Consider the following 14,923-nt stretch of genomic DNA (forward strand, 5'->3'; position numbering starts at 1 on the left):
GACAGAGAGACAGCTCCTCTGCAGCAGATCAGAAGCAACTCTGCCTGCCTCTCTAAATGCAGGACAACACGGGTTGAGCTGTCCCTCTCTTCTAGACAGCAGCCAAAATACAAAAAGTGCATGAAGTCTCAATTGAAACACTAGAAATTACAATCTGCAGAACCATGCTACCAAATAAATTCTCCCTCCCCTGCAATTCTTAGAGCTGATTATGAAAATTAATACTAAAAACAAAAGAAATGTATCCATACCACTAACTTTCTTAAAATCCAATTCAAACTCATTTAAGCTGAAGACAGAAGCAGATAGTAGAGCCTAGCTATCGCAAAAGAAGCCAGTTTCACTTTGCAAATGCAAAACAACTACTGGACTTTAAGCCAAGAAAAAGAAGGCTTGTTTTTTCTTTTTGTTCTTTTTGCTGTTATTTTTTTAATAATTTAGATAACAACTGTTTTTATCATCCAGATGTTCAGCATAATTGCCTTTTGCATTGGTATTATCACCCCGTGTACAGATTTCCCTTTGAAGACACTTGCAGCTGCTCCATGGCATGGGCTGGGAATCCCAGGGAGCTAAGACCGACCTTGAACCGTGGCATAGGACTGACCATGCACTGGGATAGAGCAGAATGAAAACTCCTGGTGGTGAAGCACACAAGGGAATATAACTGAGGCCATTCCACTTAGCTATGGTTCAGCCAGACTAACAGGAGGAAAAGCTCTATTTTTGTCCATAAAGTGTGCACATACAATGCCGAACCAACAAAGGAAAGAAATCAGCTGAACAGCACCTTTTTTGTTGCTGCTGTTATTTTATGGTGGCTCCTTTGGAGAACAAAAAGAGAAAAGCATAGAAAACACCAAGGAAAGACTTTCTCAAAAGGTAAACATTTCTTTTGGCTTTAATAAGACCAGTAAATCCCCATTTCTGAGGAGCTGGAGTTTTTTAGCCTGGAGAAAAGAGGAGTCTGAGGAGAGACCTTATCACTCTCTACAACTGCCTGAAAGGAGGTTGTAGACAGGTGGGGGTTGGTCTCTTCTCCCAAGTAACAAGTGATAGGACAAGAGGAAATGGCCTCAAGTTGTGCCAGGGGATGTTTAGACTGGATATTAGGAAAAATTTCTTCATGGAAAGTGTGGTAAAGCTTTGGAACAAGATGCCCAGGGAAGTGGTTGAGTCCTGTGGTTGATCCTGCAGGTCTTCAAAAGATGTGTTGATGTGGTACTTAAGGACATAGTATAGTGGTGGACTTGACAGTGCTGGGTTAATAGATGGAGTCAATGATCTCAAAGGTCTTTTCCAATCTAAATGATTCTGTTCTATGGTGGAAAAAGGTGGGATTTATTAAGATAGGGTTTACTCTTTTTATGCTTTTGCTTTTAATCTGCGAACTTCTGAATTTGCCACCAATCAAATCTAATTTCTTTTGTGTTCTAATACTAAAAATCTTTACTGGTGGCAGTTACAGGAATGTTCTAAGGGGACAACTTGTGTATCAGCATGTCTAAGTAATCTGTGTTGCTGAATTAAGCATAATATGGCCAAGGTTGCCAGACACAGCCAGTGGCTGCTGCTCCATGGGAAGGTGAATGTCACTGTGATCCTCACTTGCACAGGGCTGCTCTCCAGGTCTCAGTCCACACAGCCATTACTCAGGGACTAAGCTGACTGAATACCATGCTCATATATGGGGTTCATGCAAGATATGGGAATAACATTATCACAGCTTATCAGTATTAGATCAGCATAATAATATCTAAAGTTTAAATCTGTCACATTCTTGAAGGAGGAACTAGGGTTTAATTGCAAAATACCAAGAAAAAAATTTCCTCTTTTCCTCTCATTCAAGTCTGGGCATTGCAAGGCTTTCAGAAAAGTGGCTTCTTGAATACTGCCTGATCAGCAGGTAAACAGCTTTATGTTCATGGAGGTTGTCCTTTTATCACATTAAAATCTGCAAACAACATTGACATCGTATTTCCTTTGGATGAGTGTGATGAAAGCAACAATTCCTGAGAAAAATTACTTACAAAAGTTATTTTGTAAAGATGATCACTAGAGCAATAATGGCATATCATCGCTTTCCCCAGTCATTATGGCTCGTCTCACCAGCTTCTGAAGGAGTTGGGAAAATGCACAAAAAACTGTAAAGGAGGCCCAGACAGAGCTCCCCATCCTGCCCTTGTGCAGATACATTTCAGTGTATCTAAATCTGGTTCCAAAATCAGTTCTTTCATCTTGGAGCACATATACTGCAGACTTTGCTGTGCTGTTTTTGGCACACGGTTTTTGCAAATAAATCATACTAAATGTCAAGCAGATATAGGGCACCAAACTGTTCTTAACTTGAGGGAGTAAAAATTCTATCAGATTTAAGGAGAAATGTCTTTGCTCCATCACTGCTGGATTTTCTCCATCATGTTTACAAACACTGTCTTGATAAATTCAATCTAGAAGACTTTCACCAGGAGAAAAGGAAACATCATTTACATCACTTTAGAAAAAATTATACTAAACACAGAAATAGTCTAAAATGTTTCACCCTTTTTATGTAGTTACATACAAAATGCATCTGAAATTGGGTAGAAATAAGGAACAGTGTGTAAATGACAGTCTGAAGTTCAAGTTCTATTAGGGCTAGAACAGGACATCACCTCATACAAAAAGATCAGAATTCCTTCAACACCAAATAAGAAACCATGTGCATCCAAGCTGGCTTTCTAGCAGTGTGTATATGTAAAAATATATACATTTATAAAAGCTGTGTATAAGCAGTTAATCAAGAGAAGCTTAATAGCTTTAGAGAGGCTAGTGTCTTTTTCAAAAATTATTTTATAATACATTGAGGACTGGAATTTTTAAGGATTAGTTTTATGCATTAAAAAACAAACTATTTTTTTCCCCTGGGCAGAAGCAGCAATATCCAACCAACTTGTGTATGTCATTTTCAAAGCATGATGATCAGGAAACAATGTTCTCAGTAGGATCTTACTGGTCTTAACAAGAACGAAAAAATTGACTTTTAGATGTCTTAAGAACAGATGCTTCTCTGACCCACCATTCAACCGTACCCTATTTAACTCAGTGCATTTGTCCAACTTGTTAAAATCATTTTGAAGTCTAATTCAGTCCTCCACAGCATCTGCAGTACTTCTCAGTATCATATGTCCACATATTCTCACTATATAGCATTATTTACATCAAATAAAAGTTAACCTATTAGAAATCATAAATAAGTTTCAAAACATCAACACATTAACATTTCTCTGGAGAAGACAGAAGTTGCAAATAACCAGAAAAAGAATCACCACTTCACCCCAAATTCAGTATTTTATACTCACCTGCAATTAAGGCCAAGGCACAACGTAGTTAAAATCCAAAATGACAGAATTATTTGTAACAAGTTTAAAAAAACAAGTTTAAAAAAACAAGAATATTTACATGAAATATTTAATCACTTAGATAAAATACAATAATGAAATATAAGAGCTCTACGCTTAATAAAAAAAACTGAAAGTGACAAAGAAACAAATCAGTTAACATGAAGTCTATAAATGAAAGATTTAATCGACCTACATAAAAAACTTCAAAGAAAAAAAATAACATTAACAGTGGGATCCAATTACAAAATCAATATAGTTTTATTCAGTGTTTCCTGTTTCTCATTGACAAAAATACTCAAAAGAAAAACTTTATTGATCAGTAATAACGTTAGCATGCCTAACACTGAAGTCAGATCATTTTGTAATTCTTTCTTTAAATTCTCAAATATTATTTTTCAGTTCTCAGAGGAAACACGCCATCTCCTGTAAACACAAATACCATAGAAGTGAAAACTCCCAGTCCCGACATCAAGAGCTTATTACCTCATTGCATTTACTTATTCGCCTCGCCACAATAAGCTGAATCATTCCCCGTTTGTTTCCTTCAGTGGACATGGACCTCCTTAATGTTTCCATGGCATCTTGATTTGTTTTTCCCAATAATGATTCTCCATTAACTGCTATGAGTTGATCGTTCACTCGAAGCCTGCCATCCTGGAAAAGGAAAAATTATAGGTGGTTATATGAAATCCACACAAAAGAAGCTGAAGAGAGGGGAAAAAAGAAAAACAAAAGAAAAATAATCAACCATCTATGCTTAGTCCTAAGAGTTTATGGGCAAATGAACACTGGAATAATAACTTCCATTGCAGCCACTGTAGAAAATGTCTATTCCAATTATAGATTTGCACTGCAAGCTATTATCATAACCTGTTTGCTCAAACACCATACTAATTGAACTGTACCAGAGACAACTCACTCCTTCCCGAGAATCTGTTAGGGCTGTTTAGATCTTGGGATGTGCAAACATGTGAGTAGAAATCTGAATGTTACCTCTGATGGTATAACTGGATAAAGCTAGTTATAGAGCAATCTCACTCTTCTTGGATCTATGGTCATTTTCAAAACAGCCTCGAAAAACTGAGGGTGACCAAAGTACACAGATGTTCCCTCTTACCTTAGATGCTGCTCCACCATTAATAATGGACTTGACGAAGATTCCTAAATCGGCGTGGTTTTCTTTTGACCGGTTACCTTTGACACTCACACCAAGTCCAGCTGATCCAGAGTCATTCAGTGGAACTTCAAATGTCAGGAATTCCCTGGTGCCATCAGGTGTGAGGACAAGCTCTTCTTCTTCTGCTTTCTGTTGGGGAGATTAGCATGGGATTATAGAATAGCATTTCTCTTTGGGAATTCTCTTCCCTTTACAGCTCTTAGCATTAAAAACTCTCTGCTTTTAACTACAGTGCCACAATATTTTCCACAGTAATTATGTGAAGAAATGTGCAGAAATAGTGTATTTTCAATCACCTCCAGCAGACGCCTGGCTTCAGAAATATCTTACATTTGTGTCTAAGTGCTTCTCTCTCTAGTAAAGTAATTGAATCACATGTCATTACTGAATCTGCCATCAATACCAGCTCACACGTAAGCTGCTATTTCATTAGCCATAAGAGAGCTGTATTAGAAATATTTTCTTACTCGCAAACTGACAGAATTTTTAAAATATCATCATCATCATCTATGGAGCCTTGCAGTCATAGGAGAAACTAAGTGCAAGAAAATTAAATTCAGAAATTATTCATTGTTTAAAACTAGCTGTCTTAGGAAAAACAGAAAATTACACAGCTGAGATGTGCAACAGCACATCTCTCTGCTATTGCCAAGCTTAGCATCAAATCCAACTCTGCCAGCAATTTTTCTGTCTTTCCCAGCTCTGCCCTTCACCCCTCTCCTCTTACCCACCTCATCAGAACTTTGCTGCCCTCCATACATGGTTTTAGCTTGGCTGAGAAAATCCCAGGTTTTAAGCACCTGGAATTATAGTCCCAGGCCTGCCCCAGCCCCCAGCAAGGAGATCTGCAGTGATACCCTTCCACGCTTCCGAAAGCTGCGCAAGCAGAAGTGCCCAGCCTCTCACATCACCTCCTGCCACACTCAAGAGTGCCAGCAGGCTGGGAGCAGGGGCCTTGCAGTGTCCCCACAGAGCAGTGACACTCGTCGGGCAGCGGCATGGACACAACACCAAGGAACTGTCCATTGACCAAAGAATTGTCAATTGTCAACTGACCAAGTGGTCATGCCCTGAGAAGCAGTGCTCATGCACAAGAGACTGCTACAAAAAGGAGGAACAGAAGAGACAGGCTGTTCACCAGCACTACCCCTTGCAGTAGACACTCTCCACTTGTCTCTGACTCTCTTCAGTTATAACAGAGAACCACTTTTGGTTATAACTGTATCAATTAAAGAAAAAATGATGCTCATGAACCCAATTGTGCTGGTTTTTTTTCATCCACATGAAGGAGAAAGACTAAAAGAACACCCACCAGGAGGTGCACACTACTGTCCCACACTGGCAGTTCTATGGAAGAATTAATCTGACCAAATTTTCATAATCTTAGCAAACATGTCACCTCCCTTACTGACACTGATTTTATACCGACTTTTCCCACGTCACTGATCCATTTGCAAAGCTCACTCGTATGAGCGAGAAGACGTATGAGAAGTTAACATGCGCCTGCTGAGCCGTGCCTGTTTCTTAAGACCTGAGGAAATGCAAAGCTGACAGGCTCTTCTGAAATCCAAACACAGACTATGGCAAAGATAGATGTGAAAGCCATGTGGAGTACAGCAGACTGAGATGATCAATTTGGGCACAAGCATGCTAGTTGTGTCACCATTGACCTAGAAATGCAGTGTGAAAGTGTCACATGGGAAGGCAATCAGACTGCTGAGAGAGCTGTAACAGCCAAGGGAAGAAAAACAGGATCTTTTCCCATTTTGTTAAAAGCATGAACCTTAATGTGTTCACCAGCCCTTCCCTTTGCACTAGACTCCCCTTATTTATAACAAAGCATAAGGGTTCATCAATCTAAAAAACAAAAAAGACAAAACAAAACAGCAAAACCAACCAAAAATTTACATCCCTGATGCAACTGCCATGGATGGCTTGTTTATGAATCCCATTGTCCAAACACATCTTTTGGCCACACAAAATAGCATGATCAGTGCTAGTTGTCAGGAAGGGAATGGTGTACTGTGGCCATTGAAACATACTGGATCTAAAAGATGTTTCTCAAATTTGGGGAAAATTACAATCCTCATTTTCCTGCTTGGCTCACAGAAGCACTAGCTCCAGCATACATTTGAATCTGTCTTTTGTCAAGTGGCTGCAGAACAAAACAATCTGAGACAGATGCGCATTACTTTTAGTTTCTGTAACACTGATTACTTTCATATTCTTAATAAATAGTGGTAGGAATAAAAGCTTTTGAGCTAAAAGAGATATAAATCCAAGGTAGCATGTATGGCTAATCCAAGGAAGTAGGTATGCTTATTGGATTTTTTTTGCTACTGTTAACATAAATTAGAATCAATTGCCCTCCTTCTCCAGTATTTTCTAATCCTCAAAAAATACTGCCAAAACTTCAGGTAAAGCAATCTCCCTTCCAGGACAGAGAACTAAATTGCTTCCCTGCACAGCCTGTTGGGTGCAGTTCTATATGTCAGTGGGGCAACTGGAATGAACAGCTCACAAGCATCCCCAAGGGCTAGGCTAATGGCCTCTACCCTACTTCTCTTCAGCAAGACCAAAGAGCTGCATTATAAGCTCAGCACTGTTTTTAATGCGAGGCTTATGCTTTCTTGTTTCCTGCAATCTTAAATAAGGAAATAAGTCAATATCAGGCTACAGACACCTGAGTGCGCAGGTGAAACTTAAGGCCAAAACCTGGAGCCAACTACTCCTTAGCAGTTGCACATGAGTGAGTAGATCATGCTTATGAAAAAATAAAAAACAGCAGCCTCAGCATTGGGTCACAAGTATTGAAGGTATGAGAAAATTGCTCAACTCATCCAAGGAAGAAAACTGCCATTACTGCGTCATGGCTGGATTTCTTTAGGGACTTCAGGGGGTATCCACAGATTTTCTTACTAAACAAGCTTCACCACCATACCTATGTCTGCAATTTTAGGGACACGAGAAATCTGTGTATCATCTCTCAGTATCTTAAGCTTGAATGTAGATTTTAAAAAGAGAAAGCAATAGAAAGAACAAAAGTGAAAAACAAGGCTTTCAAGAAAAAACAAACCATTAACATTCAAGAACTACGGATATGAAAGCATCAACTCTAACATTTGCACCACACCATGGTATCACAGAAGGTCTTATTATAAATAATATATTGAACACAATTTCATACATATAAACCTTGGAACAGCATCACACATTGATAAGGAACCTCCAAGCATGTCAAAAAGGAGCCATTCACAGAGAAATGAGCAAGAAGATTTTAGCCTACTACCACAATATTTTGAACTGAAGTTGTAAAAACAAAAACAAAAAAACACCCAAAACAAACAAAAAAAACCCAAAAAATCAAAAACAACAAAAAAAAGGAAAAAAACCCAAAACAAAAAAAGGTGAACAACCAAAACCTCAGAATGATCAAATCCTTTGTTCCCCAAAGCCCTTTAGAGTACAGAAACTTTTTACATACTGTGACTCTCTCCAATCAATTTATTAATAGCTATTATAAAAAACTAAAATTTGTACTGAAATTGTGTTGAAAATTAAGTATTTAAATGTAACAAATCATAGAAATTCCCTAATACAACCATGAGACAGCAAAAAAACCACCCAAAAATCAAAAATGCAGCATTAAAAATTTCAACTGAGAACAAAATCACTTCCTAATTGCAGTAGCTTCCATTTGATCTTGATATTCTCTAAATTAACAGCTTCACTATGTCAATCAAACAAACACCTCAACACTATTTTCATGATTAGTTGATCTGTGGGAGAAATTTATTCTTTCATATACTCTGACAAGCCAGCAGTAAACATGCAAGAAAAATTATGTACTGTGAACCCTGAACAACAAAATTCAACTCCCTTAAGATTTTTCACACACTATGTCCAAAACAATTAACAGCAGAACAGTATTCTGTTCAGACAGAAGCTGCTGAGGGAAAGGTCACCTGAAATGACTTCAGCTGGATGAATGAAGCTGCTCAAGTATGTAACTTGTATTAAAAATTTGATTGGTGATAAAATATGTAGGTGACTTTTTTTGGCTTCAAATTCATATTTAGCATCTATTTATGCTAAACAACATTTGAGATAAGTTTTTCACCTTTTAAATGCAACATAAATATATTGTAAATTTAAAGATAAACTTCCTGACTAGCCCCAACTTATGGCAGTGTTTTGATATACATAGAGATTTTAAAAAGCCATAAGATAAACACAGGGGGAATTTTTTTTCTCCTCTACACAATACTGGTTTCTGATCTGATCATAAAATCTGATTTAATTTTATAAACAACAATAAAATAGACTTTGACAGTAAGATTGCCATAAGTTTTCTCATTATGGTAGTAACAGCATCTCCTCTCTAGCCTTTTATTTTTTACATACTATTGCTTAGAACTTCTTCCCTTTACAGGACCTCATCAGGGTTCAGCTGGTGAGGAAGCAGCATGAGTTGGGTGAAAACAGAAACTGAATAGCAAAGAAAACCCTCCGCCCACCTAACGGGGAGGGAGAATTTTCAATCAAGCCAGGACAAGCTTCTGAAGTGACTCGCTGCAGATACAAATCCGGCTACATTCTCTCCAGTGAAGTTCATTCTCTTACAAGCTTAGACATGCTGCCTTCTCAGCAGCTATTCAGTCACTGAAACTTGTCTGCATGTTACTTTGTGATTATGTATAGAGAAAAGCGTCCCTGTTTCCTTTCACAGAAGCAATCAATAAAGCTCTGCATCTCCATTCTTCAAGGACAACCTGTATTTCCAAGTTAATGAAAACCTGCACTCGAAAACTTTTTCAGGGCTCTTGTAGGCACATGTATATGCATGTGCATATACAAGCACATCCATATGTATATATATATGTACACACACATATATATACCACAATGATGACATTCATGATAAATTATGTAACTGTAGCACACTACCTAACACCTCCAACAACCACACTGACCATACAATTCATCTGCCTCAAATCCTGTTGTGTCCAGCCTTCTAACATTACAGTCCTATTAGCCTCTGTTTAACTATTATTTTGTTAACCTATCAACCTTTTGCCTCTCAAATGTGTCTTCTCTCTTTAGAACTTATCCAAATGGAAAATCTGAAGTTCTTGAAAGATGAGTTTGAAGTCCCGAGGATGTAAGAGTTCACCAGGTCTGGCAGTGGCAGGCTGTAAAACTACAGGAAACTGTAAAGTCCCAGGTTTAGTCATTTGCTTCCAATAATGGGGAATTCCAGCCTAACATCATGGCCTTTTCCAAGATATTTTCAGTATTTAGAAGATTTTATTACAGATCCATTATTTTCTTCTTTCTCATAAGGTACCCACTATATTAAGAAATCATAAGTCCTATACACTGGGAAACTAATAAGATTTGTCTCAGTATTATTATAACAAAATAGAATGATGCACAATATACTCAAGAGAGGAGATTTAACTTAGCTATTGTGCAAAGACATTCTTGACATCAGAGATGACAAATTGTTTTGTCCTTCAAATTAGGATGGTGACACTGCTGTCATACCAGGTCACCTTCTAAACTGAGGTACACAAAAAGATGATGACTCACTTTTATCCTATGCCACCACATATACAAATGTAGAACACATGAAATAAACAGCTCTAAGGAACCAAAACAGCTTCTCTGGTCAACAACTGTTTTGTGGGGGCGAGATGTTTAGTACTTAAAAAGAAACGTAATGTATTACTGCCAGAGGGACTGAAAACAGAGCAATGTAGGTGGCAGGAAACACACCTTTATAGTGCCAGTTCAGGCTCCTCCTTGGGAAGAATAACTGAGAGCTGGTGCATCCTGCCATGGGTAGGCATTAAAGATAAATATAACTAGAGCAATTCAATCAGATTTAAAGCTGGACCTGTGGCAGAGAAAAGCCTGCCAAATGATCCAAGAATGGCATGCACCCTCCAACCCAGTTTCCCCTTGAAATATAAGACCTTTTATTGTGTTTTGGTTTGATTTTTGTTGGGGTTTTTTGTTTGTTTGTTTTTAATATCAAACCATCATGTGTTGCATTACAGGTCACGAGGACCTGAAGTATCTACTCACGTGGTTATAAAATTATATTAGGGCTTAAGACAACTAAACAACTAGAATTCTTATGCTTGCTTTCTTTTTCTAACTCTTCCTAGATCAAGTATTTTAATATCTCCCATATGTTAGATAAACATTAATGAATCTTATTTGCACATATACAGAGACTCGTTACTCGTATTAGTCAAGTTAATATGTCACATCTGGCAAAGACTGCATTCATTCAAATCAAACAGCACATGCTAAATATCAAAAACTGCATTTGAACTCTGAGATTTTATAGGAAATGTGGTCTGCTTTAATCTTAATCCTATCAAGAACATTTTTTTTCATATTATATGTGGATTAACTTTGGTACGTATTTATAGGCAGAAATGCTAGCTCATGAAAGCACTGTAAAACAGGCCCATTGCATTTCCTATTATGCCCATTTTAAGGATTTAATTTAATATCAAAAAAGATGTTCCACACTCAAAAATGTCTTCAGTTTAAAGGCTTTGATGGATTAAAATACGATTTAGCAAAAAAATAAATGTTTTTCCAAAGCACAAAAATTCTAGCATGTGATTTTCATTTGGTATGGAAATCAAACCTCTGCAAAAACCCATGTTTAAGTACATCCACATGTTTGTTATTTATCTCTATAAGAAGTCCATTGCTTTTCTATGCTAACACTACTCTCCCTAATGCCAATGCTCAGATCTGGGCTGTCATAGCAACTGGTTGAAGCAGATTTTTAAGAGATTTTACATTTCAAAAACTGATCAGACCACTAAAAATATTCTGTTGGTTCTGCACCTCAGGACTTCATGCAGGGACTAGTCTGTTGAAGTTACCATAATGACTGTACTTTATTCAGGCCAACATACCTTGTTACAAACTGTTGTTCCTACTCAAACTTTCTGCTCCTACTGTATGTTCTGAAACAAAAATATGTGTTTGTAATGCTAACCTCGTTTCTTTACAAGTTCCTTCTCCTAGAGTAGTGAAAACCAAGGGATTAGATACACAGCAGGTGTCTGCTCTGCCAAAGAAGTCTATAAAGCTACAGCTCTCTGCACTATCTCTTCTTCAAGAAAAACTTCAATGCCCAACACACTAATGACACAGCTCCCTAAAAATCTTTATACTTCTCTCACTGGCCTATCGGATTTACAAGACCTGAAAGACTAAATAAGGAGATAGAGAGTGTCTGGGAAAGCCAGACAGAATAAACAAGTTGAAAGAGAAATAATGCCTTTGTAGAAGTCCACGGCAAGAAACACATTCCACATGAAGCAATGCCCACATGGGGTACTCAGACTGATCTGTGTCTTACTCCTACTCCTGCTACCAACTTTCAGGCAACTGTGGTAAACCATTTAATCTCACTATTTTCCCTGGATTTATTATCAAGGAAGAATCAACACCAGGAATCTGAAGCCAATGATGCAGTAAAACAAGGTTTGCACCAAGTTTGTACACACCAGTGTGACTTCTGGGTGACCCTGCAATGGGTGGCACTGAGGCAACACCCAGTCACAGAACCCCAGTGGAGGGACATGTTGTCTTCTACAAAATTGGCAATTGGCCAGTGAGTGCTACTACCAATGTCAGTGCTGAGAAATCTGCCAAAGTTGCTCCATGGTGCTGCATGAAGCCAGCTTAAGTGGGCCACATCACAGCCCACGTAAATCACCTGCAAGTGACAGTTAAAACTATGAGCCTGAGGGTCAATTCCAAGCACATCATTACACAGAAGTTTATGTGGATCATCACTGCACATTCCAGGAAATTCAGATTGGTCAAAAAGCATTCATGAGTACTATCACTCAACTGTTGTATTAATTATTTAGTAGGAATTAATGTCTCATCTCTACTCATTAATGCACCAGAACATGCTATTCAATACTAGAGTATCTGCTATGGTAAAAGACTGAAACCACAACAGCAGCCTGCAGAAAATCACACATTCACTATCTATTTCTTTCATATGGTCAGTGATCTGTTTCTTATGTCATGATTTTATCAAAAATATTATCTGAAACACTCAAAATAGCACTAAAAAAGGCTTTTAAAACATTGCAATCACCCTTGTGCCTCACACCATTAAAGGATAAAAAGGTACAAAAATATATCTGCAGCGCTCTTAAATACTGTGGAGGAAATAACAGCATCAGCTTAAACATCAGTCAAATCTATCCTCTTTCAGTAAAATCATTCTGTACCTAATGATAGCAGAACCGCTGCTGGTGAGTCTGATATTAGACAGTGTATGATCTTGGCTCAATTTTTAGACATTTGGATCACCTCTTGCAGCAATGGAAATTGATGAAGCTTTTAACTGTTTTTCAAAGGAGGTTGTCTGTGAAGGAAGAGTTGCATCAGCTGAATGACACCAAGCTGCTATGAAAGCTGAAGTTCTGTGTAAGGGCTAAATAGAAAATGGTGGAAACTTACAGCTTTTGAAAAATATCTATGGATACATCTCCAGTGACTAGGTATCTTGAAGTAATACAAACAGCTTTTGAGCATAGGATGAACACACATGCACTCAGAACACCACCCTCTTAAAGCTCAACACTGACTGTAGTTTTTTCTCCAAGAATTTTCTATTGCATTAATCAATACAAATCATGTGTTTCTAGGCATTTGTGAATATTATCTCTCACATTCACAACACAAAAAGTTACAAACAAAATAACTGTGCATTAGTTCTTACAAAATGCCTCTGACCAGTATCACCCCATTCCTATAGGTAATGAATTCTTTCAAAAAAAAATATAGCTAGCTAATTTACTCAGAATCACACACAAAGTATATGGTAAGAACAGCAATTGGATCTGAAAAAACATGATGATCAAAATAAAATCTAGATAATAACAGGAGTATCAAATGTTCAAGTTCAGAAGACGATAAAAAGCAATTCCATTTGCAATTTCTATCAGGGCTGCTAAACATTTATAAATTGTTCCAACACACCAACCACTCTTGTTATGTCACTGTTACGAATCCTGCACTCACTAAAATACATAACATTCTGCTCACTTACAGCAATTTGACAGAAAAACAAATGAGAACAGAAAACTGAAGCTTTCTCATGCTGCTGAGTGCAACAATCATGAAATGAAATCCTGAATCCTAACTTTGAATTGCCTTTCATCAATAGACAACACTCCCTAGAAAATACTTATATGATAATTATTATTTTCTAGTATTCAGCTTACATGAAAGTTAACTTGCTGGTTCTGAATTCAGAAAACAAACAGTAAATGACAATTGTAAAAGCAAAATATTACTGAAACACTATTGACTTTCAAAGAGTATGAGGAAAAATTAATTGGCAGATGTTTTACATAGCATAATTAACAGTTCATTTCAATGCACTGTAACCAGATTAAGATAATTATGCTTAGAAACAGAAATGTAATAATGATAAATTACTAGTTTTCATATTACGGTCAATTTCCTACATTCCAAATAATCACCACATTTAGAAATAGGTGCATCTGTTCCATGCTGTCACCAGCTATACAAATGGCAAAAACTCGTGGCTGGGTGAAACAATCTTTCAACCAAGATACAGGAGATTCCCTTGCTTCATAAGTAAACAGCATGCCAGCTCTGTTCACTGGCTAAATAGAAGGCAAAACCAGCAGTCCTGTTTTCACCAGGGCACAGTTACTGAATAGAAACTGAAGACGCTGGAGAGAAAAGCCTGAATTCTGTGAGTCGAGCAAATTACAAAATCTCCTCATATGGAAGTTCAAGACTGAGAATATAAAAATCTGTATTCTGTGATGGTATGCAAAATATGAAGTTATATGCTTTCTGTATGGGTTGTAACAAGTAATTCTGTCAAGGATTTCAGGACACAAATCAAAGAAAAAACTGATCTTCAAGGTTTTAATTTATTACATCTATGAGGACTAACTACTGCATTCTAGTGCCACAACATTAATATAAACCATTTCAAAGTAACAGTTACATGAAGGTAACCCCTGAGCGTTAAGAATTTGTTGATAAATTAGGCTTGATATTTTGAGATTTTATTTCAGGCCTTCCACTTTCAAAGTTGTTGTTTTTTTTCTTTTTCTTTTTTTAATTTCAAAGGTGCACTTTTCTTCTATTTCCCCACAAAGACATAAACAACAAAAAAACCCTCACAACCATTTTGTCTTTAAGTTAAAAACAGACTTGCATTTCACCTCTCTCATTTCTGTAGCTTCACTGCTTTCATCGTGCTTTTTTGTTGAGGCTTTTTTTTTTTGCTTTGCTTTCTACTATCAAGTCCTTGACACTTGGAGAC

The 14,923-nt window shown here is 37.4% G+C and overlaps 1 protein-coding gene across 13 annotated transcripts in view; it reads right to left on the reverse strand.

The window, feature by feature from the left end:
• The window catches only part of PARD3 (par-3 family cell polarity regulator), a 446,652-nt gene that overhangs the window by 171,443 nt on the left and 260,286 nt on the right, over nucleotides 1–14,923 (reverse strand). For all 13 annotated transcript variants that reach the window (XM_050332175.1, XM_050332238.1, XM_050332169.1 and 10 more), the window contains 2 exons: nucleotides 4,501–4,689; nucleotides 3,867–4,037 (listed from right to left, as the gene is read on the reverse strand). In XM_050332175.1, the coding sequence (XP_050188132.1) occupies nucleotides 3,867–4,037; nucleotides 4,501–4,689 (360 nt within the window). The remainder of the gene's footprint in view (nucleotides 1–3,866; nucleotides 4,038–4,500; nucleotides 4,690–14,923) is intronic.

Source organism: Myiozetetes cayanensis, unplaced genomic scaffold (genome assembly GCF_022539395.1).
Source record: "Myiozetetes cayanensis isolate MyiCay16 unplaced genomic scaffold, myiCay2020 scf1, whole genome shotgun sequence".
Classification (NCBI taxonomy): domain Eukaryota; kingdom Metazoa; phylum Chordata; class Aves; order Passeriformes; family Tyrannidae; genus Myiozetetes; species Myiozetetes cayanensis.